The 25,985-nt window shown below is 45.8% G+C and overlaps 1 protein-coding gene across 1 annotated transcript in view; it reads left to right on the forward strand.

Annotated features, from left to right (window-relative positions):
- LOC126282453 (zinc finger protein basonuclin-2-like) overlaps positions 1-16,945 on the forward strand; it is a 613,154-nt gene extending 596,209 nt beyond the window's left edge. The window contains exons 6-7 of the mRNA XM_049982110.1: positions 3,877-4,854; positions 14,833-16,945. Of these exons, the coding sequence (XP_049838067.1) occupies positions 3,877-4,854; positions 14,833-16,945 (3,091 nt within the window). The remainder of the gene's footprint in view (positions 1-3,876; positions 4,855-14,832) is intronic.
- Positions 16,946-25,985: the final 9,040 nt, after the last annotated feature.

Consider the following 25,985-nt stretch of genomic DNA (forward strand, 5'->3'; position numbering starts at 1 on the left):
GAACCCCACGAAGCCGACGCCAAACTGTATGGCCTTGGAAGTATCTGATTCGATGCTACTTGCAGTTGTGAATACAGCAGTCACTTCGAACATTGATTAATAGAAACTTATCATAAGGAAGTATTCGAAGAGGAAGGGCGATAACGCAATCATAAAAATGAGAAGGGGCCTAATTCGATTCTTAGCTGCGACATATTCTGTCTGCAGTGTTTAAAAAAAGCAACAGAAAACAAATATTAAGTACTGAAATCACTACGAAAGATTGCAAAGCTCACGTGTTATAAGTGTCAGGTAAAATAGAAGTTACAAAAACGTAATCTATGAATGAGCGACTGTGGACCATGATGGCGCGTTACCTGTCCTTTAGGCCGCAGCATCTCGCCGTGTTGTGCCGACGTTGGACGTGCTGACTGCCGCAGGACACCAAGCAGAGTGAGGCTGAGTGACCCAGCTGGGTCCTAATTGAAAACTCGCTCCCAGCAAGGAAACAGCAGATCGCCAGTGCGGGCATTATTTTCTATTGCCAGCCTATAAAGCTGTTCCTACAAAAAGCTACATCTGTCTTACAAGCAAGTTCTAAGGCAACTCCCCAGATCTGTTGAGTCTGCCTGATGTCAACTCCCAACAGTCTTCCAGGAATGTAATCCTGAACTCTTGACGTCGTTGTTCAAAGCAGGGAACTTCTCTGACGGTCACCGCCATCTTGGTGACCACCAGATGTTTCAGTTTGAAAGACGTCGCCTTAAAATTAACCTGGACCAAAATTGCTCCTGTACAGAGGGGATGACGTTAAATAGTTTCTCTCTTTCCTCTCGCCTCGGGGGTGTACAGAAAATATAGACACCAATAATCTCCAAAAAGTCAAAATACGATATCAGTTCAAAGTTGCAGACAATGATACACTTCAATTTTTCCCAAAAACAAATGTAATTCAAAAATGGTTCAAATGGCTCTGAGCACTATTGGACTTAACTTCTGAGGTTATCAGTCCCCTAGGACTTAGAACTACTTAAACCTAATTAACCTAAGGACATCACACACATCCATGCCCGAAGCATGATTCGAACCTGTGTCCGTAACGGTCGGGTGGTTCCAGATCGTAGCGCCTAGAACCGCTCGCCCACCACGGTCGGCCAAATGTAATTCAATCGCTACAGTTACATGTCCGCTTCTTCCATAAAATTTCAATTTCTCTTAGTTTACAACTGCACGATAGTGTATACTTCCTACCAGTGACCTGTACACACTCTAAAGTACACAAACAAAAGGAAAAACATTGAGTATACCAAACCCTCATACAGAAAACGACATCTCAAATTATTTGAATGTTCCATACTGGAATCAATACAGTGTGGATCACAATGGATCATTAACGTCAGTAAAAGCCTGGAAACGTAGCTTCTCTACAAAGTAACCACGACTTCAACACCCAGCACGGGTGTCACCAGATAAGCCACAGGCGAACAAATGATTTCAACTTTCATTACACATTTCCTGTTCTCACTACGGTTATTCTTCTCCAATGTGCAGCTCCGTGCAAGGACTTCTTACATGTTTCCTCTCAACAGGTTCTGGAAAATAAATGTTTCAATGAGAGACTAACTAGCCCTCACACGAGCCTAGTAAGCGCCAAACATAGACCACTGCACGCTGGAAACTTCTCTGGCAGAAAAGAGGACGACCTCCACCACGGCCATGAATGTTAAGCACACAAAAAAGCATCATCCAGGGGATATCACCCTAAAACCATATAACATCGTCTTTAGTCTTTATGCCCCCAATTCGGCATGTATGGGAGTCCACAAGTCTCTTCACTTGTTCACATGCATCTGAGGCCACTCATCGATGTTGGAGCCAAGAGAGCTACCAATATGCGGGGATTGTTGATTGCTGCGTTTCACCCATTTTTAATAGTCCGAGACATTTTCTATGGGATTAATATCGGGTAATTTAGTGACCAGTAGCGGAACCATAAAATGCCTGAGAGTTCTTCAAACCAAGGACGTAGTTCTGCAGCCTTGTGCACGCGGCTCTAATCATCTTGGAAGACGCGAGTGGCCGCAGCCACAGTCATGAAGATCTAGGTGATTGAGGCAACACTTAGCCACAGAATATTTTGAAATAAACATCCTGGTTCGTGTTTACAGTTGCCTGAATGAGGGGGGCCAAGTCATGGTACGAAAAACATCTCGAAAATACCACAGAACCACTTATAGCCTGAACTACACCCTCCACATGCTGCAGGTTAAGCTACTTATTGCGCCGTCGATGTACTCCAAGCCTTGCATCAACTGGAAAAGGGAAAATTAAGAATCGTTTGACCACACTCCAATACTACAGTCAGCTGTTATCCAGTTTATTTTTTGTATACTGTCGTGACTTAAGTCAAAGGTGAACGATCACATGATCGTCTGCTACCGTGTCAACAGCATCCAAAATAATCCAAAGTGAACAGCCTCCTAGTTTCATGACGGGGTGACTAACATTTTGGATGCTGAGTTTTCGTCAAAAAAAAAAGTTCAAATGTGTGTGAAATATTATGGGACTTAACAGCGAAGGTCATCAGTCCCTAAGCTTACACACTACTTAACCTAAATTATCCTAAGGACAAACACACACACCCATGCCCGAGGAAGGACTGGAACCTCCGGCGGGACCAGCCGCACAGTCCATGACTGCAGCGCCTCAGACCGCTCGGCTAATCCCGCGCGGATTTTGTCAAACTGATAAAACCACTTTGATTTATGGACCAAGCGGAGGCGTCGTCTTGCCGCATCGTTTCTGTAAGTTTCGTGCCCATTATCTTCAGATGAAGCCACTATCAGTTTAGCAAGCTTGGAGACGACAGTGGAGGAAAAACGAATAAGGTTGTGAACTCCATCACGTCAGGAAGAACAGTAATCCTAAGTAGATTGCACTGTCGGTCCTTTCAATCTGTCTGTGTTCAGGAAGCGAGCGTATGTAAGACTTCCCCTCGCAGCACTTGATGAGAACAGGTGGATCGCATGTCCAAAATTCGGCGTGATGTGGAATAATAAAGTCAGATGGAAACATAAAAACGTGTGGTGTGCGTGCACTTCCGCTTAAATGCGGAAACAAGAGTATGGATTACTATGACAACTTAACAGTGCACGTCATAGTTGTAGGTGGACTTGTACAACGTCAGAAATACGTCGCCAAAGTTATGACAGATCATCAGGCATCTTCTAAAACCCATCTTGCAGAAAATAACTCACGGTCGTGGTTCCGCTGACGATATGGCTCTTTGAAACCGTTACAGGAATGTTCAGGCTGCTTTCCAGTAATGAGTACACAAATTTTTAAGAGGTCCCATAAATTTATTCCGCAGCTGGAACGCTTGCTGCAATACTTTTCACAGTTGCTGATTCGCCATCACATCCAGTCAAACACTTCCAACTGACTGCAAAATGTTACATCTCCACCTAAATGAATGTTCTGCTCCATCTTATCGGCTGAACGCAGACCATGAACCCACTGCTGAATCGCAGTTAAATATCGTAAGCAGAAAATACGCCTTTGTTGAGGCCACGAACAGTGAAGCCTGACTCACGACCGCTCTCGGCTACGGCAGCAACCCACCTGCTTGACAAGCTGCAGCGGAGCTACAGTGTCTTTTAATTCTGGCCAACCGGGTGTCAGGAAAAGCAATGCTACCACGTAAGATAATGCTACAGTCAATCAATGAGACATGAAGACAGTGAAAAACCTCACCTTAGCTCACGACCACTAGGCAATATTTCACGTAATAATAGGATTTCAGGCTTATTGTACCCAGCCAATTAGTCTTAAATGCGACGTGTGACACATATCTCGACTGCTAACTTGTAGTGCTGAGCAGCGTGTTCCTTCCGGCAGACTGCAGAGCATGCAGCCGTTCGACTTCCGGAAGCTGGCGAGTCCTCCGGAGGCGGCGAGCGGCCGCCGCCGCCTGTCAGACGCGGTCAGCCCCCCGGTGCCGGCGTCGATGTCTGCGTCAGCGCCGCCCCCCGGCCTGGTGGGTCTGGGCGCGCTGGCGCTGCACCCCGCGGCCTGCGGCGGCCTGCCGACGCTGCCCCCGCTGCCGCCCCCTCCGCCTCCACCTCTGCCCCCGCCGCCTCCACCGGCGGACACCAAGTCCCCGGCGGCGGCGGACGTGTTGAGCAGCGGGGGCGGCAGCAGCGAGTTCGGCTCGGGCACCGACGACGAGGAGGACAGCGCGCACAGCGCCCTCAACCTCAGCCGCGACGGGCTCTACCGGCGGCCCGGTCCGCCCCCGCTGGCACCGCCCCCACCGCCCCCGCCTTCACTGCCTCCGGGACTGCCCCACGGCCTGCCGCCCCTGACGCAGCTCCCCTCGGGGGCGACGCCCAGGAGGGGCGTGCCGGGCCGGCGACACTGGGGTGGTGACCCCCACCTGCCCATCAACCTGGGCACTCAGCTCATCAACCCCGCCACCGGCAAGAAGCGCGTCCAGTGCAACGTCTGCCTCAAGACCTTCTGCGACAAGGGCGCGCTCAAGATCCACTTCTCGGCCGTCCACCTGCGCGAGATGCACAAGTGCACCGTGGACGGCTGCAACATGATGTTCAGCTCGCGCAGGTCGCGCAACCGGCACAGCGCCAACCCCAACCCCAAGCTGCACTCGCCGCACCTGCGCCGCAAGATCTCGCCGCACGACGGCCGCTCGGCGCACGCGCACGCGCACGGCCACGGCCTGCTCGTGCATCCGCCACCCCCGCCGCCCCCGCACGCGCCTCCCGGCGCGCTGCCGCTGGGGCCTGTCTTCTCCCCGTTCCCGATGCTCGGGCCCGCCGCCCACCTGCCCAAGCACAGCCTCGACCTCACCATGCACAGGTGCGTACCTCAAAACTTACCACCAACTCACATTCAACTGGTCGGTCGCTCGTAGCTCACCACCGCATACGGCTAGAGCGTACTGAACGCAAGGAAAGTACACTATCTGATCAAAATTGTCTGGGCGCCTATTAGAGGACACACCCTGCCGATATGACGATTTCACCTCTGCTGGGAACACTTTCAGACTGAATGTCTCCGGAGGAATGGCAGCCCATTCTTCCTCAAGAGTCGAAACCAGAGAAGGTACTTAAGTTGGACGTTGGGGTGCGGAGTTAAGTGGGCGTTTTTAGTTATTCCAAAGTTGTTATGTTGGGTTTACCGTGGGAGACTGGACAGGGCAATCCATATCAGTAATGTCATTGTCCACAAACCATGGCCTCACAGATGCTGCTTTATTAGAGAGTACATCAAGGGATCACCAATTTAGTATTGGGGGGCAGCGTGGAGGGTAAAAATCGTAGAGGGAGACAAGATATGTATACACCAAGCAGATTCAGTAGGATGTAGGTTGCAGTAGGTACTGGTAGATGAAGAAGCTTGCAACGATAGAGTAGCACGGAGAGCTGCATGAAACCAGTCTCTGGACTGAAGACAACAACAACAACATCCTCTCATCGATCAGTACCTACAGTTTGTAGATAGTGGAAAAATCCACCCAGTATTTTTGTGACGCACGTAATTTTTATTATTCACGTAATATGGTTCCTTGCGCATAATTGTTTTACGATTACGCAGATTACTATATTACCGTTATACTCCCCGCATATTAAAATACGATAATCTGAGTATGATAGCTTGTTACTGTCCAAAACTGGTTACGAAATAAACTATTTCACATCAAGTATCTTGGCCTTCTATATCACAAATAACCTACTTTGCGGATAGGTAATGCACGATTCAACCAGCTGGCCATATGAAGGCCCACAATTAGGCCTCTTTCAAACACAGTCGGATGCCGAGAAAGCTGTCTCACATGAGTAAGCGGCGTCTCCGTGACCTTTATAACGATCATTCAACATCCGACGCTGTTTCCGCGCCTTGTGTACCTTGCATGGTGACAACACTAAACACCAACAACACTAATGCACTCTGGTGACTGTTCTATATCCCACAGGGAATTGCTGCTCTAATCTTTTGCATATTCGTCGACGGTATGTAAGTGTACGAAGCTACACTGACGTTTGATAATTTTCTGCCTGTGCTTCACCTTTTTTGTCAGGTAGTGTGTATTAAAAGAGATGAAACTGTTCGCATTATTAGCAAGCTTTCCAAGCTTTTCCCCACATGGTGTGTGCCTTTGTTTCCACAAGCAGGCATTTATGAGGGCTGTAGCTATGATCTCGGCGAAGGCATACGACGCGGCCACTTTGGCACCACCTATGGGGGGTAAAGCGGAATCTGAAGAACCGTAATTTGTTTTGGCTAAGCTCGCAACTAAATTGAGCTGCTGTGTTAAAGAACTCGGCTATGACACTTGTAGCGGAATATTGTGGTGCAACAGCGGTCGTGTGGCCGAAGTGGAACTCGATCTAATGCAGACAGCAGGGATAATCGCAGTCTGAAGAATAAAGAATCTCGGCGCACATCGAACATCCTCAAGTGCCTTACAGGCACCCAAGGGGTGTTGGAAGATGAAGGATAACCTCCATTTCCAACTAACCGTTTTAATTTCTCAAGTACAAACTGTGGCAGACATGAGAAACACGAGAGAAGTTTGATGCGAGAAAGGAAGAAGACCTGGGACATATCCAAACTTACGAACCAAACCGTTGTGCCTGACTCACATTGTAAGAAGGAAGAATTCAAGCTCCCTAGAAAATAACGTGTTGAGTTGAATCGAGTGAGGCAGCCGACGCAGGAGGCTTACAAGACAATCTTACTTGTGACTGTCCAATGGAGTCCGCACGGAGAGACATCAAACAGGCTTTCACTGATTCACAAGAGCTATTTTGGATTGGCTGAAGACAATTTGTGCAGTTATCTGCCATTAAATGCGTTTGGGATTTATTCTTTCTTAAATAGATTTCATTCTTTGCTACGTGCTTGTAACTTGTGTGAACCAAAGAGTATAACAATACAAAAAACTTGGACTCGTGCATCACGGGTGCTATACTAAATATATAAGTGCCACGTGTCTTCATTTTTGGGACGTTCACAGATTTAAAGGATTATGATGGACATGTTCTGAGGCATCAAGGGATCACAAGTTTAGCATTGGAGGGCAGCGTGGAGGGTAAAACTCGTAGAGGGAGACCAAGAGATGAATACACTAAGCAGATTCAGAAGGATGTAAGTTGCAGTAGGTACTGGGAGATGAAGAAGCTTGCACAGGATAGAGTAGCATGGAGGGCTGCATCAAAACAGTCTCAGGACTGAAGACCACAACAACAACAACAAAATTATCATACTGATACGATCATCGTCTCTGAATTATTCCTTTACTGTACGCAGTACACACTGTTGTGAAACGTGTTCACTTCCCCCAGTGTACGGTACATGTTTTCTTAAGCGCGAAAAGTGGAAGACACCCCAATCACCAAAAAGATACCCATACCGTTCCCTCCGTACTTCACTGTTGGGACTGCACATTCTAACAATACCACCACTTGTAAAGTAGGTAAGAAATCAGATTAATAATGTTGCTCACGCAGCATATGTTCGCTTTATCGGGCAACAAGAAAATTTTTGACTGTGGGTGGTATCGTCAGATTGGAAATAATGAAGTCACTGTAAAAACGTCATTAATTTTGGCACTTATCTTGAACGGATTTCCACGTATATTTCGTCGAAGTTGTTATTGCTCATCTTGTTGACTCTAGGATGAGTTCAGTTTGACTGCTAGAAGGTTCAGATCTGTATTTTAGCAATATTTGAAGACCTAACAAATGCGTTTTTCAGGAAATTCTTAATGATCATAGAATCGCAGATCAGAAAAATGGTATGGTAAAGATAATTTTTGACTTGGTGTTCACGATCCACATTTTTATTAAACTTCTTGTAAATTCACATATACTTCTTGTTAAATGTCACATCATCAAGAAAACACTTTTGTATCAATTTTCATATATTTAATTCCCACTTCAACCAAACGCAAGACTTGACTGTCCTTTTACAAAGCGAAATAACAACTTAACTTCTACAAAGTGAAACAAAGATTGCTCTGTGCTCATTCGCTCCAAAAACGGTCACAAGTAAGTCAAAGATTATGACAGTCCCACAGAAATGAATACACACAAGAACCATATCACTGTAATATATCGATACATCGGAGTACCTATACATTAATAAAACCAAATGTGAATATTGTCACAAAAATATGTCTGTTACTTCGCAGAAAAGTAGTACGATATTGCTGGTATCGAGAACTGGGGCTGGAATGCCGTAATGGACACGTAAATAAAGAACCGTTACAACATGATGGCAGGTAAAATTCTCCAGGCTTCGTCAAACACAAACCCTTCCATAGCACTGTCTCAGGACATCGCGTGATTTGTCACTATAAATCACCCGTTTCCAGTCATGCACTGTGCAATGACGTTGCTCTTTAACACCACCTCAAGCTTCGCTTAGTTTTTATTGCAGAAATATATGGCTTGTGAGCAACGGCTCGAACTTTACTGCTTGACTGCTGGTAGCACTTCGGAACTCACGAGTAATTACTTCCGCTCATTTCATGCAATTTTTTAGAAACCCTTTTTCGCAGCGCTCTTTGTTCGCTGTCCGTTTGTACAGGCCTGGTCTCGGTTTAGCCGCTATTGTTCCTTCGCGTTTCTATTTCCTAATCCCATTACCAACAGTCGTCCTCAGTAGCTCGAGAAAGGTTAAAATATCCTTGATGGATCTGTTACTAGGCTGACGTACAATGCATAGTTTTTGTTCCAAGTCACGAGCTCTCCTGATCGAACCATTCAGCTGTTTCTGCTTCTCTGCTGACAACGCTAATCCATCCCCGCCTCCTATTGAGCTGGCGGTCCGCCTCTCGTGACATCTAGTGGTCAAACTCACATTACGCTGGGATGCTTGCATATTTCTGATCACATAATATGCACTACTGGCCATTAAAATTGCCACACCAAGAATAAATGCTGATGACAAACGGTTATTCATTGGACAAATATATTATACTAGAACTGACATGTGATTACATTTTCACGCAATTTGGGTGCATAGATCCTGAGAAATCAGTACCCAGAACAACCACCTCTGGCCGTAATAACGGCCTTGAGACGCCTGGGCATTGAGTCAAACAGAGCTTGGATGGCGTGTACAAGTACAGCTGCCCATGCAACTTCAACACGATACCACAGTTCATCAAGATTAGTGACTGGCGTACTGTGACGAGCCAGTTGGTCGGCCACCATAGTTCAGACGTTCTCATTTGGTGAGAGATCTGGAGAATGTACTGCCCAGGGCAACAGTCGAACATTTTCTGTATTCGGAAAGTGCCGTACAGGACCTGCAACATGCGGTCGTGCATTATCCTGCTGAAATGTAGGGTTTCGCAGGGATCGAATGAAGGGTAGAGCCACGGTTCATAACACATCTGAAATGTAACGTCCACTGTTCAAAGTGCCGTAAATGCCAACAAGAGGTGACCGAGACGTGTAACCAATGGCACCCCAGGATACGCAAGTATGGCGATGGCGTATACATGCTTCCAATGTGCGTTCACATCGATTTAGCCAAACACGGATGCGACCATCATGATGCTGTAAACAGAACCTGGATTCATCCGCAAAAATGACATTTTACCATTCGTAGACCCAGGTTCGTCGTTGAGTACACCATCGCAGGTGCTCCTTTCTGTGATGCAGCGTCAGGGGTAACCACAGCCATGGTCTCCGAGCTGATAGTCCATGCTACTGCAAACGTCGTCGAATTGTTCGTGCAGATGGTTGTTGTCTTGCAAACGTCCCCATCTCTTGACTCAGGGATCGAGACGTGGCTGCACGATCCGTTACAGGCATGCGGATAAGATACCTGTCATCTCGACTGCTAGTGATACGAGGCCGTTGGGATCCAGCACGGCGTTCCGTATTATCCTCCTGAACACACCGATTCTATATTCTGCTAACAGTAATTGGATCTCGACCAACGCGAGCAGCAATGTCGCGATACGGTAAACCGCAATCGCGATAGGCTACAATACGACCTTTATCAAAGCCGGAAACGTGATGGTACGCATTTCTCCTCCTTTCACCAGCAGCGCCGGTCAACTGCTGTTTGTGTATGAGAAATCGGTTGGAAACTTTACTCATGTCAGCATGTTGTAGGTGTCGCCACCGGCGCCAACCTTGTGTGAATGCTATGAAAAGCTAATCATTTGCAAATAACAGCATCTCCTTCCTGTCAGTTAAATTTCGCGTCTGTAGCACATCTTTGTGGTGTAGCAATTTTACTGGCCAGTAGTGTAGCTATTCGTTGCCCATCAGTTACATTGCAACTGGTTTTCTCAGGTTTACTTTCTCCTCCGATACCCTCCGCATTCACGGGCTACTGTACAGCCTTCTTCGTACTTTCTTTCTGATAATTTGTTACATGTATCATCAACATGAAGAACTCATGCGTTATGAATGTACAGTAATCCCACCTTAATGAGAGTCTGAACATTTAAACAGACCGTCGGCACCAGCAGTGTGAACTGAGGCGTTGAGGCCGGAGCTGGGCTTTGTCGCCAGCACGGGCGAGACGAGGGTAGTGTGCGCTGGAACCCGCTTACGAATCGAGACTGTGGTGGAAGAGAATGTAGAATCGCGTCAGGTAAAGTGTCAACATGCTTCCTGAATTCTAAGTTTTGTTACATTGCGCTTGAATGTTGTGGAGATGCGGAGGAAGTAGTTCCATGGAAGATTGATGTCTCCAGTAATAACTGAAAATTTGTGTCGACTGCAATGTTTATAAACATACTAGCGGAATATTGGTGACCGAATTACAGAGGAACTAGTTTATAAATGTATTAACTGGTAGTGTGACGCAAGTATCTATGGGATTTACTGTGGCACTTGGTCGCGAAATATACTGAAATATACTGAACTCTATCGTCCAACAACGACAGATCGCAGCCACCTACTACCGAAGTGTGATTGACTGATATAAACTGGTGTCATGTCCTGGGTGAACATTAATAGAACTGCACTACACATTTCATTTCGGGAAGTTACTGTACGGGTATAGGCAGCGATGTACAATACCTTAACAAAACAGTATCGAAACACAACGAACAGCGCTTACAACCTGACATACCGATTGTTTCCTCACGTGCCTTCCTCTTGGATTCAAATATCTGGATGATAAATGTATGATTCACAGCAGGCTACCCGAAAGCTATTTTAAACAGATTAATTAATCAACCCTCCCCCTCCCCCCCCCCCCCCCCATAGACCATGGACCTTGGCATTGGTGGGGAGGCTTGCGTGGCTTAGTGATACAGATAGCTGTAACGTAGTTGCAACCACGACGGAGGGGTATCTCCTGAGAGGCCAGACAAATGTGTGGTTCCTGAAGGGGGGCAGCAGCCTTTTCAGTAGTTGCAGGAGCAACAGACTGGACGATTGACTGATCTGACGTTGTAACACTAACCAAAACGGCAACGGCCTTGCTGTGCTGATACTGTGATCGGATGAAAGCAAGGGGAAACTACAGACGTAATTTTTCCCCAGGCTCTGCATCTTTACTGAATGGTTAAATGATGATGGTGTCCTCTTGGGTAAAATATTCCGGAAGTAAAATAGTCCCCCATTCGGATCTCCGGGCGTGGACTATTCAGGAGAATGTCGTTATTAGGAGAAGGAAAAATGCGTTCTAGGGATCGGAGAGTGGAATGTCAGTTCCCTTAATGAGGCAGGTAGGTTAGAAAATTTAAAAAGGGAAATGGATAGGTTAATGTTAGATTTGGTGGGAATTAGTGAAGTTCGGTGGCAGGAGGAACAAGACTTCCGGCCAGGTGAATACTGGGTTATAAATACAAAATGAAATAGGAATAATGCAGGAGTAGGTTTAATAATGAATAACAAAATAGGAACACGGGTAAGCTACTACAAACAGCATAGTGAACGCATTATTGTAGCCAAGACAGACACAAAGCCCACGCATAAGCCTACCACAATAGTAGAAGTTTATATGCCAACTAACTCCTCAGATGATGAAGCGACTGAAGAAATATGTGATGCAATAAAAGTAATTACTCAGATAGCGGACGCAAACGAAAATTTTAATACTCATGGGGGACTGGAATTCAGTAATAGGAATAGGAAGAGAAGGAAAAGTAGAAAGTGAATATGCAATGGGGGTAAGGAATGAAAGAGGAAGCCGCCTGGTAGAATTTTGCACAGAGCATAACTTAATCATAGCTAACACTTGGTTTAAGAAACATGAAAGAAGGTTGTATACGTGGAAGAGGCCTGGAGACTCTGGAAGGTTTCGGATAGATTGTATAATGGTAAGACAGAGATTTAGGATACAGTTTTCAAATTGTAAAATATTTCCAGGGGCAGATGTGGACTCGGACCATAATTTATTGGTTATGAACTGCAGATTAAAACTGAAGAAACTGCAGAAAGGTGGCAACTTATGGAGATGGGACCTGGATAAACTGAAATAACCAGAGGTTGTAGAGGGTTTTAGAGCATTAGGGAGCTATTGACAAGAACGGGGGAAAGAAATACGGTAGAAGAAGAGTGGGCAGCTTTGAGAGATGAAATAGTGAAGGGAGCAGAGGATCAAATAGGTAAAAAGACGAGGGCTAATAGACGTCCTTGGGTAACAGAAGATATGTTGAATTTAATTGGAGATCGTCAGGAAGTGCAAACGGCTAAGCATTGATGGGTACGGGGCAAATGGAAGGATGTAGAGGCATATATCACTAGAAGTAAGATACATGCCACCTAAATGAATATTAAAGAGGTCTTTGGAGAAAAGAGAACCATTTGTATGAATATCAACAACTTAAATGGTAAAAGTTCTAAGGGAAAAAGGGAAAGCAGAAAGGTGGAAGAGGTACATGGAGGGTCTGGACAACGGCAATGTACTTTAGGGCAATATTAAGGAAATGGTAGAGGACGCAGACAAAGATGAAATGGGAGATATGATACTGAGTGATGAATTTGACACAGCACTGAAAGACCTAGGTCGAAACAAGGCCCCGGAAGTAGACAACATTCCTTTAGAACTACTGATAGCCATAGGAGAGCCCGCCATGACAAAACTCTAACATCTGGTGAGAAAGATGTATGAGACAGGAAAAATACCCTCAGACTTCAAGACGAATATAATAATTTCAGCCCCAAAGAAATCAGGTATTGATAGGTGTAAAAACTGGCGAAAAGTCAGTTTATTAAGTCACGACTCCGAAATACTACAGAGAATTCCTTACAAGCGAATGGAAATACTGGTGGCAGCAGACCTGAGGGAAGAGCAGTTTGGATTCCGTAGAAACGTTGGAACATGCGAGGCTATACTGACCCCATGACGTATCTCAGAAGACAGATAAGGTGAAGGCAAACCTACGTTTCTAGCAATTGTAGACTTAGAGAAAGCTTTTGACAATGTCGACTGGAATACTCTCTTTCCAATTCTCAAGATGGAAGGGGTAAAATACAGGATGCGAAAGGCTATTTACAATTTGTACAGAAACCAGATGGCAGTTATAAGAGTCGAGGGGCATGAAAGGGAAGCAGTGGTAAGGGAAGGGAATGAGACAGGGTTGTAGCCTATCCACGATGTTATTCAATCTGTACATTGAGCAAGCAGTAAAGGAAAAAAGGAAAATTCGGAGTAGGAATTAAAATCCTCGGAGAAGAAATAAAAACTTTGAAGTTCGCCGATAATATTGTAATTCTGTCAGAAATAGCAAAGCACCTCGAAGAGCAGGTGAACGGAATGTACAGTGTCTTGAAAGGAGAATGTAAGAGGAATATCAACAAAAGCAAAACGAGGATAATGGAATGTAGTCGAATTAAATCGGGTTATTCTGAGGTTGGTAGATTAGGACATGAGACGCTTAAAGTAGTTAATGAGTTTTGCTATTTGTGGAGCAAAATAATTGATGATGGTAGAAGTAGAGAGGATATAAAATGTAGACTGGCAACGGCAAGGAAAGCGTTTCTGAGGAGAGGAATCTGTTAACATCGATTATAGATTTAAGTGTCAGGTAGTCGTTTCTGAAAGTATTTGTATGTAGTGTAGTTATGTATGGAAGGGAAAAGTGGATGATAAATAGTTAAGACATCAGAACCTTTCGAAATGTTGTCGTACAGAAGAATGCTGAAGATTAGGTGGGTCGATCACGTAACTAATGAGGAGATACAGAATAGAATTGGGGGAAGAGGAATTTATGACACAACTTGACTAGAAGCAGGGATCGGTTGATAGGGCACGTTCTGAGGCATCAAGGGATCACCAGTTTACTATTGGAACGAAGCATGGAGGGTAAAAATCGTAGAGGGGGACCAAGGGATGAATACACTAAACAGATTTAGAAGGATGTAGATTGCAATAGTTACTCAGAAATAATGGTTGAAATGGCCCTGAGCACTATGCGACATAATATCTGTGGTCATCAGTCCCCTAGAACTGAGAACTACTTAAACCTAACTAACCTAAGGACATCACACACACCCTGGCCCGAGGCAGGATTCGAACCTGTGACCGTAGTGGTCACGCGGTTCCAGACTGAAGCGCCTAGAACCCCACGGCCACACTGGTCGGCAGTTACTCAGAGATGAAGAAGCTTGCACAGGATAGAGTAGCATGAAGAGCTGCAAGAAACCAGTCTCTGGATTGAGGACCACAACAACAACAACAATTAATGAAAATGTACACTCGAGTGATGAAAAAATTATTATTGTTAAATTATTACTAATATTGTTGTTAATAAGAGTTGTGGACATATATTGCAGTAAAATAAGTTACGAAGAATATTTACGTATACGGAATAAGTCTTCTCTCACCTAATGTTTGTCACAATTTTCGCCACAGGTTCGAAGAAAGCAGACGCCACGACTTCGGCGGCAGTACGCTCGGATCGCCTCCTGAAGACACAGGTTTGCGACTCAGCGACCACCTGCCGTTGCCAGACGACCTCTCAGACGACGGCTACGACGATGACGACGACGGAATCGTCGTCGACGGAGGACCAGACGACGACGACGACACGGACGAGAGGGAGAGTACGGACGTAGAGCCGCAGAACTTGACCCAGGGTCACGAGGACTCCCAGCCAGAGCCGGACGGTCTCAGCGGGGACGAGCAGCTGCAGGCGACGGAGGCCAAGCGTCCCAGGCTCAGCGGCGACGTGGAAGCGGACGCCGAGGAGGAGCCTTCTGCCAGCAACCAGGGCGAGGCGAGCAACGACGACTCGCTGGGCGCCGTCGAGGCTCACAACGCGAAGGACGCCGGCGAGGGCGCGGCCGGCGCGTCAAAGAACCCGAGGACGCGGAAGAACCGCAACCCGACGCGATTCGCGCTGCCCGCACAAACGGACAGCAACCACGCGTCCTGCGACGAGGACTCGTCTGCGGACGCGCCATTCGCTTCGGCGCCACCTGCCAGTGATAACGTCGCTGCCGACGAGGAACCGGTGAGGGCGTCGGAGGCAACGCATACTACAAATGGAGCAGGTCCTTCTCCAGAAGCTACTGCCCATACTCAAAGTGACGGAGTTATTGAGAAGTTACCTGATGACAGAAGATCGGAGAATGATCCTGTAGACTGCACGAAGCAAAGCAGGGCGGTAGACGCTGGTGAAGTCTGCGGTAATGGGGAGGTGGAAGGAGGGAATGCGGAAGAAACTGGTAACCGTGACCTTGACTGTCATGCAGGGGAGGAGCAAAGCACTCTCCAGGACGGTGAAAGAAACGCGGGGGAGGAACAGGCTACTAGGAAAGATGATGATAAGGGTGGGCCAGTCGAGCGTATAAAGGCGGAGCGGGGAGAAGAAAGGGAAGAGCAAGAGGACGAGGACTGCCACAGCAGTGAAGGGTCGATGTCGTCGTCTACTGCACTGCAGCGTCTCGAATCTCTTTCGCAAGGCCCGTTTTGTGGGCCGGAGCTCAACTTCTCCGGGTGTCCTTCGAGCCCAGCGAGATCTCAAGGCTCTTCCTCCAACGATTCGCCGGGAGAGGACGCTCACTACTTTTACCCGGAGACTGGCAGCTTCATAGGCCCCATGGACGTGCCCATCGACAAAGACAACCCCCGCCGCTGTACCGCTTGCGGGAAGATCTTCCAGAACCACTTCGGGGTGAAGACGCACTTCCAGAACGTGCACCTGAAGCTGATGCACAAGTGCACGGTGGAAGGGTGCAACGCCGCGTTCCCGTCGAAGCGCAGCAGAGACAGGCACAGTGCCAACCTGAACCTGCACCGCAAGCTGCTGTCGACGTCGGCGGACAGCCCCGGCGGATCGTCGCCTTCGGCATCTGCGGCGGCGGCTGCGGCGGCGGCGTCCTTCTTCATGGACAAGTCCTCCCCGCTCGCGGCGTCGCTCGTGGCCAACCCGTCGCTGCACGGCGAGTTCCTGGCGCGCCTGTACGCCGAGTCGCACGCGCTGCCGCTCAACCTGGAGGCGGCGTTCAAGGGACTGCCGCCGCTGGGCCACGGGGGCGGCCCGCCCCCGCAGCAGCTGGTCGAGCATATGCTGCTCAACGGCGATCGCCTCGGGCCACCCCCGCAGCAGCAACAGCAGCAGCAGCAGCCGCCGCTGATGTTGCCGCCACTAGGCTTCCCTGGCTTCTCTGGACACCTGCTGGCTGCGGCCGCCGGCGTCAACGGAGACGCCGGCGACGGCGGCGCGGCGGCCGCGTCGATGTCTGCGTCTGCGTCTCCGTCGGCAGGCGGCTGGAGCCTGGAGGACGACCCGCCGGCGGCCGACTGCGACGGCCGCTTCCCGTGCGCCTTCTGCGGGCAGCCGCTGGCGGACGCGTCGGCACTCAAGGATCATTACGAGTGCCGGCACGCCGTGGAGCTGGCGCGCTGCGGCACCTGCGGCAAGCTCTTCACCTCCGGCGAACGCCTCCGGCAGCACGCAGACGCCGCCCACGGCGCCGCCGGGCCTGCGGGGGCGGCGGCGCGGCTGGCGGCCTGCTCGTGACACCGCAACCCCACCCCTACCCCGACGCCGACGTCCACCCCCGCCGCCCTCGCGCCGCCCTGGTGGTAACCGGCGCGCCCTACCTTGTGCAATAGCCGCTCGCTTCCCCTGCTGCAGTACACTACACAGTGGCCACGCTCCGCAGCACAGACTGCAGCCGAACGAACTGAAAACCGTGCTCTCCGGCCAGTGGCAACTCACGTGTGGAAGACGGTGTTAACAGACTAGAAAGGTTTAATAACCGTTTGTATACGATATAAGATATAATAAAGCAAGTACTTATTATCTATCCTTACGACATTTTCCATTAATTATAAATCAGAGAAATCACTAGCCACTGTTGTGGCACTCGTTCATATCGAAATACTTAACGAGATTTTAAGATCCGTATGTAGATTATACTATTATTCCACGAATAAAATCTATTTATATCTGTTTTTTCTGTCCAAATAACATCCTTTTCTTGAAATACTCCACATCACTCAATCCACTGGAACATTAAAAATGTTCAAATGTGTGTAAAATCTTATGGGACTTAACTGCTAAGGTTATCAGTCCCTAAGCTTACACACCACTTAACCTAAATCATCCTAAGGACAAACACACACACCCATGCCCGAGGGATGACTCGAACCTCCGCCGGCACCAGCCGCACAGTCCATGACTGCAGCGCCCAAGACCTCTCGGCTAATCCCGCGTGGCTGGAACATTCAGTTTTTCTTCATCTACACACATACTCCGAAAGGCACCATTATGTTGGGTACCCTGTACCAGTGCTAGCCAGCGACCTGACTTTAGGTTTTTGTTATGATGTGCACCTGAAACAGTACATTTGGAAGCATACCATTTGTACAGCATACCATTTGTAAGCATACATTTAACTAATACAGAACTCTCTCACCAATAGCTGGTACAGTAGTGATTATGTTCTGTATTCCCCGAGGTATTTAACCAAATGTTTTCCTTTTTAATTGCACCTGCATACTCTTTTTTTCATAATACAGGAGAACCCTTGGAATGACATGCGATGTGGCATATTAAGGCTTTTTAGGGAAACGTTACCGTAAAAGAGGCAGCCTGCGTACTAAATAGAAACCCTTTCGATGCTTCGCTTTGAAATCGACTTGACTTAGCTGTTTCGGTTAAAATTCATTGTAGTTGAGCCGTTAACGACGAATTACACCGTGAACTTCACACTGATTGTAACTGCTATGAAATGGGTGAACGTTCTGTTTAGTACTGACACATATTGTTAATAAATTGAACAGTAGACCTATATGATAGGAATGCTTTTTCACATGCTGCACTGATTGGATGTTATTTAAAAACTCTTAGAGATACTCAGGATGGAAACAGTGCTAAATGAAAGAAACAGAAATTGTGTAGGGTAATGTACGTTCTTAAAAATTCGTGTCTGTTTGATAATTTAGTAAAAAATAATTTTGTCTGTACTAGCTGTTTGAAGTTTTTGTTTTGTTTTCTCTCTTTTGGCAGTAGACATTACGGTTTTGAAATTACATATTCTGTTTTCTTTTTAAAATGAATTAAAATGAATGCATTTATACGTTTTCCCCATTCCATATAACATTTGTGCTTGTCGGCGGGTTGCGAGACCGCACTAGAGTTAACTTGGCGTAGCTACAATATTTATTCCAGTCACATCATGTCAGTAGTGTCTTACAAATGAGGGATGGAATGACATATAGCGTTCAGGACGCTTTGTGATCGCCGTCAGTAGCGTGGATATGGCAGGGTTAGCTACAAACGAGTGGATATCCTCTTAAGTACATAAGTATTTCAAAGCGCGATATTTGGCAGTGCCTTGTCACAAGTTTGTCTTGTTTAAAATCTAAATCGAAAGAGAGACTTTGTCCACGAGTGCAGTCTTAAAAGAATTACCCATGCATTAACTATCGCACAAAACGTTATGTTTCATCTCTTAAATGTTGCACAGCATACCATTGCTAAAGACTTTTTTGATGATCACAAAGTCCACGCAACGTATACAAAAATCGGTCTCAATATTTTTTCATTACTGTCCGACTGAATATCGTATTCAGTCTGAAGTCCACCAGTGACTTCGCCTTTGAAAGCCTGCCTGACATGTGATGCACAGATATCGAGAAAAAGGGCTTGTACGGTAGTTCTGCGGTGGGTTATTCAGTTTATAGACTTTCTAATTTTATAAAAATATTGTTAACAATACGAAACAGTACAGACGCAGATTTATCGAGAATATTTCCGTCACTGAGGGGGCAGCCCACCTTATAGACATCCCGCAGCTTTGCCTCTACTTCTTGTCATCCCACCCACGCGGTGCGCATCAGACAACTCTGATGTGGTACGTCCATCCATGCTGCCTCTGTGTTAATGGGCATTTTACATTGCCGTGAATGAATCTCGAGACAGCACTGAGCTCTGAAAAACTGAAGTACGACGGCGAAGAAGAGATACAAGGACGCTGAACTGTGTTGTGGACAGCGAGTGCATTGGCTCACTGGATGCGTTTTCAAAAATGGTTCAAATGGCTCTAAGCACTACGGGACTTAACATCTGAGGTCATCAGTTCCATAGACTTAAAACTACTTAAACCTAACTAACATCAGGACATCACACACATCGATGCCCGAGGCAGGATTCGAACCTGCGACCGTAGCAGCAGCGCTGTTCCGGACTGAAGCGCCTAGAACCGCTCGGTCGCAAAGGCCGGTGATGCGTTTTTTTTATGAACAAAAGAAACGTTCCATGTTACACACTTCGGTATTAGTCTGCAGGTATTTCAAGGGTAATATACTCTCAAAGCTAACAAACCGAATTAATTATTCTGGTCGAGCTACTACAAACAGAGTATCACCAAAATGCGGAGTGTTTCTTCATACGAACGATGAGTAAAGCGTCAGAAGCAAGTTGCTCCGAAAACACTAACGCTAATAATTATTCTATATTTCGTTATTTTGTACAGTGGTGTGTGGAAGTCAGTTCATAAAGAGTTATACATTGCGGTACATTGGATGGAGATTATAGCACGTGGTAACAAACATGTGTGTCTTTAAGATATAGAAATTTAATGAAGATCTTGTATTCTAATTCTTCCATTCATTCTGCCACTTCTAGAGTTGTGTATATACGAGGATAAGTCAACTGTTATACTAAATTTAGTTATATTCTTGATTATTTTGGTAGTACTGTCGTTTTACGTTGATGCATGCTTTGTTTATTTGTTGTTATATCTTTGAAACTTGCAAGCTGCTAGGTTAGTTTCGTTATCGCTGCCGTGCTGTTAATCATGGCTATTCCGCTGTCTATCTGCACCAAAGAAGAACAACGTTCAGTGATCCGTTTTTTGTGGTCGGAAGGCGTATAAGGGGCCGAAATCCATCGAAGACTTTCGGCACAACACGGGAACAGTGTTTTGCCACTGCGGAGTGTCTACGAATGGATTGAAAAATTCTGAAATGGTCGCGCAAGTATTGCGCACGATGAAGGAGCCGGACGACCGTTTACCGCCACAAATGAAGAAAGCATTAAGCGTTCATGTAAAATGATTCTCTTAGACAGACGCTTAACTATTGACGAAGTGACACATCGTCTGCAAATTAGTCACTGTTCTGCTTACGAAATCATACACAACAGACTTGTATTTCATAAAGTTTGTGCAAGATGGGTCCTAAAACTCTCACAGTTGCATAAACAAACGAGCTTGGACATCTGCAAAAAACATTTGGATCGCTATGGTAACGAAGGGGACAACTTCTTAGACCAGATCATTACTGGTGACTAAACAGGGATCAATCATTACGATCCGGAGAGTAAACGGCAGAGTGTGGAATGGAACCATCAAAATTCGCTGTGCAAAAATAAGTTCAAGGCCCAATCGTCCGCAGGAAAATTGATGCTTACGGTTTTTTGGTACGCTCAAGGTCCAGTACTGGAACATTATGGGGAAAGGGGCACAACAGTGTACGTTACAGTGAGATGCTTCCTGCCAGGCTAAAGCCTGCAGTTCGAAGCAAACACCGAGGATTGTTGTCAAAAGGTGTTGTGTTCTTGTACGAAAATGCCCGTCCTCATACTGCTGCCCACACTGCTGAAACGCTCCAGAAACTCAAATTTTAAGTACTGGATCATCCTCCATATAGCCCCGATATTGCCCCTTCTGACTATCACTTGTCTGATCCACTCAAAAAGGCATTAAGGGGATTTGCCTCGAACAAAGCAGTGAAAGAAGCGGTGCATTCCTGGCTCGCACCTCAACCGAGAGCCTTATTTTATGAGGGCATCAGGAAGCTTATACAACGATGGACCAATTGGGTTGAAACGCAAGGACACTATGTCGAACAATGATGATCTGGTAAGTTTCCTATTTATTACAATAAAATTTTGTAACTACTTTGCTCGCAGCTCAACCGAGAGCCTTATTTTATGAGGGCATCAGGAAGCTTATACAATGATGGACCAACTGGGTTGAAACGCAAGGACACTATGTCGAACAATGATGATCTGGTAAGTTTCCTATTTATTACAATAAAATTTTATAACTACTTTGCAGATATAACTGTTCACAAATTCGACTTGGCTCACGCAGTTTTTCACACCGGGCGCAGTGCATTAATCAGAACAGAGAAGCAGAAATACTCTTTTCGTGAAAGACAAACACAGAACTCATAGTCTTTAACAAAATATTAGCGTTAATCTTTAATAATCCAGTCCTGATTTTGCTGTGTTCACTTTTTGAAGCGTTGTAGAAGACGATTTACGGTCGTCAAAATACCATAGTTCCTTCAGTATCTATGTACATAAAGAAAAATACGTGTTTTACGCCCAATAAACGCTTGAAAACCTTGACTGGATATCTTTTACGATTATGAAAATTTCCATGGCTAACATCACTTTTCGGGATAAGAAACACTGAGATAACGTCTTGTTCCCGACTGAAATGTGCAGGATCACCGTCGTGCTTAAGCAGTAAGTGAACAGGCGGTGCAGAATCAGCTACTTAGTCCACCACATCCGGATCTTAACCCCTGGGTATCTGCCTTAGGGACCGTAACAAGAGCCTCAGGTATGGAGTTGTAACTGAGAATGAGGCACAACTACAGCAGCAAACTGAAAATGGCTGTGCAACTGCGCAGAATAAGATGAACGGAGCCCGCAACATTCCGAGAGCAGTGACACGTCGACCTCGTCACTGTCTTCGTCTACATGGATGTCGTTTTGAACATGTTATGGGACAAATCTACAGTACGTAGTTGTGTTAAATTTCTGGTCCCTTAGTGTCGTTGCTTTCTTAGAAGAATTAATTTTGGATCGTGTAGCGATTGGAACATCGTGAAGCAGGCCATACAGTTCATGTTCCAAAAACTGTCTGTACACCCTGCCAGTCAAGTACTGTGGAATAACATATTCGAGTAACTGATTGTCCGCTATACCACACCAAATTTTCACTGCTAAACGAAGTGGATATCCTCGTACTGTGGTTACACGAGGATTCTCATAGTCCACACGTGCATGTCATAAACGTACACGATACCCACACCGGTGAAGGGGCTCCATCCCTGAACACTACCCGACGATCGAACAGTGGCTCAGCTGTAAGAAGCTCGAGTAAGTATTGACAGAAATTCTGACGTCTAGGTTTGTGTACAGGTGTCAGTTCCGGTACCTGTTGCAGGTGAAATGGGTCGAATTGCTGTCTTCGTAACAAGCATCAAACAGTTGATTGAGAATCCCCTACTGTGGCATTTACATGGTGGGTGCTTACGGCTGGAGCTTCATCTACAATTTCCAGGATGTTCTCAACAAACACTCCACCCAGTTGATGCCACCCTATCTGTGGTCGCCACGAATGCCATGACCCCTTAAACACCGGCCCACGGCTGTGAAAATCTGATGGTTTAGTACTCTTCTGTATGGAAACATTTCCGTATAACGTCGTCTTGCTGCTCGTGCATTGCCTTCTGTTGCGCCTTAAAGGAGATGCACATCGGCGTATTCGCCTTCTGAGTACGTCCATCTTACCACAAAGAACGATTTCTCTCTGTGACCTACCGACGGAATGAATGTACGTACAGTACGTTTGAAATGTGTAATGGTAGTGACACACCAAAATCACAATAGTAATATGTTGTAGTTGCTATATATTTTAGTACAATCAAAAGCATTATAAACTCATAATAACAATAATGCAGGAGACTGTTTTACGAGGTCAGATCAGTTGGACACATAACAAATAAATGTCTTTAACCGGAACAAGACACATAAAACCTGAAATTTGAATATGACTAGGTAAATATGTTCAGGTAAAGCTTTACTTAAACAGTACAGATGTCCATGCAATTCCCATCAGAACTCTCACTACTTCCAATCAGCTGAGGAACAGATTAAGGGTAAGAACACAGATCTTTTAAGGTTTGGCTAGCCAACTTTCCTAAACAACCAATATACAAATGACTAAAACAATTAAGGAGGGGCTTTATTTTCGACCAAACAGATCTTCAAATTTACTTACTTTGTTGTTTAATCATCAATATTCTTAGAATGATTACAGCTAGAACATGACGGTATGACAATACCGCTAAATTTAGCTTGCTTCAATATTGCGTGTTAATTAGCGATAGACGCGAGCAGAACAAGGATTCAAATCAATACGAGAGATCCAAGAGACATGAAAAGACATAGAAATGTACTCAACTATGCACTGAAATTGAACTTCAGATGCTATAATTCTCCACCGGAAAGATGGAATCCCGCAACAGTGACAACATAACCCAAGATGTAAAGGCGAGGACAGGCCCTTAAATATCTCTCTGCTCCCGTGGTGCTCTGCTCCCAGCATGCTCGCGTCGACCGCTGCCAATTATCTGTAACACAACACACATCAAAGGCAGACAATATTCAGAGACATAAACTACACAATTGCATCTAGAGAGAACAGGTGATAAATACAACTGAATAGAAACAAATTAGCCTCCGTGAGTTACTTGGCCAGTGCATGCTCTAAATATTTGATTAATAAATTCGTCAAAAATCTTGCCCTAGAGTTAAGACGACAAGAATTATCTCGGCGCACAGTTACACGCCGAACTACCAAATCAACTACAAGGTAGAATTTCCGATAGAAAAGCGACTTCAGGATGAAAAAAATTCGTGAGATATTGTGAATTAACTTCAAGTATTAGTCTGAATATAGGCACGAAAATTCTTCAACAACAAATATAATAGTCCTCTCGTGAATCACATGGGTTTATATTACCAAACATTCGGAAAAGCATAAAAATAACCTCATACGCTTTATAATCCCCGTAATACCATTTAGACAGTGAGCAAGTAACGCTAAAGACGACATATATCCTGGGATCATTCACTGAAAAATAGTGATATTCTAATAGAGAGACGACCTGAACTAATACCTAACGTTGCTTATATGGATACAAATTGCAAAAACACTTTCAGCAGCGCTTGAAAAATCATGTACAATTGTATTACGGCAATGCAATGCAACTGAGCAACAATCTCACCAATACTCGTAGACGCTGCAGATTAGCAATGCCCATCTCAAGTAATTCACAAGACAAAATCCTGAACATCACAAATAGTCAGTAGGCAATAAGTTGCCAACCGCGTTCGGTGCAGATGAAGTGAAGAGGTTGTATGCTTTGTCAAGACACACGTTCCCATCCGAACTTGAAACCTGGCGCACAGAAACCTGATTGGCTAATGAGAAAACCTGAAGACATGCTTCCCTCTATTCAGCGAAAGATGAAATTTCTGTAGCAAAAGAAAACATGGAGTGTAAAGCATTTGAGTCATGCGAATAGTGCCCAATTTGTACACTGATAATAATACGAAAGATGTTTATAACATCTGGTAAATAGTTCCGTTGCTGTGAAAAGATCTTAACTCAGACTTGTTATTTATTTATTCAGTTATATGAGAGCTCATACCTAATAATTTAAGTAACACACTGCACATTACAAGCTTTCGCCGTAATACCAATGTACATTACAAACTCTCACCTTAATACCATTTCACACATAAGCCAAATGTGACCCGAAGGAAGTAGTGGAATATTACCATATTTCTTAACGGCTCCATGTTAAACCGAGAGTTCCACCCACACCTGTTCCTGGGTTGCAACTACTAGTCTGCATATAGCTACTGGTATGGTCCACTGCCAAACGGTCTGTCGTAATGACACATCGGAAATTGCTTTTGGACCGTAAGAACGCAGAAGTGATCAAATAACGTGTTCAGACGGTACACATCCTCCGAAGAAACACTGCCGACGACAGCACAGTAAACGGTTCATACTATCTACAATTGGAGGAGGAATTGCCGATCCATATGTAGAAAGGTACAACAAGTAGATACGAAACAACAGAGATACTACGTGTCACAAAATTAAAATTTAATGCACACAACTATCATGATGTTCAGATAAAACCAATATTTGTAATTCTTTGACTATGGTGTCCTATGAGTAGACAATGTGCCCTGTTCATTCGGAGTCAAGAATACATGAAACTCTGTTCATATCCTCCTCGCCCTGTCTCTGTCCACCTCCTCCACACTCTTTCTGTCCCTCTCCTCCTTCTCTCTCTTCTTGTCCATCTCATCCTCTCCCCCCCCCCCCTCTCAATTCCCTCCTTAACCCTTTCTTTGTCTACAACCTCCTCTCGCTCTCTGCCTGTCCATCTTCTCGTCACTCCTTTCTTCGTCCGCCTCAACTTCCCCCCGTCACTATTCACCTCCCCCTCCACCCTCTGCTTAGCTGTGCTTATCTGCACCTGTAGCCCTTGAAATGCATGCAGATACTACTTGAATAACACATCTGCTCCTTTCTCTACCTTCTATCTCCGTCCATCTCCCCCGCATCTCGTGGTCGTGCGGTAGCATTTTCGCTTCCCACCCCGAGGTTCCCGGGTTCGATTCCCGGTGGGGCCAGGGATTTTCTCTGCCTCGTAATGGCTGGGTGTTGTGTGATGTCCTTAGGTTTAAGTAGTTCTAAGTTCTAGGGGACTGATGACCGTTGCTGTTAAGT

Source organism: Schistocerca gregaria, chromosome 7, assembly GCF_023897955.1.
Source record: "Schistocerca gregaria isolate iqSchGreg1 chromosome 7, iqSchGreg1.2, whole genome shotgun sequence".
Classification (NCBI taxonomy): Eukaryota; Metazoa; Arthropoda; class Insecta; order Orthoptera; family Acrididae; genus Schistocerca; species Schistocerca gregaria.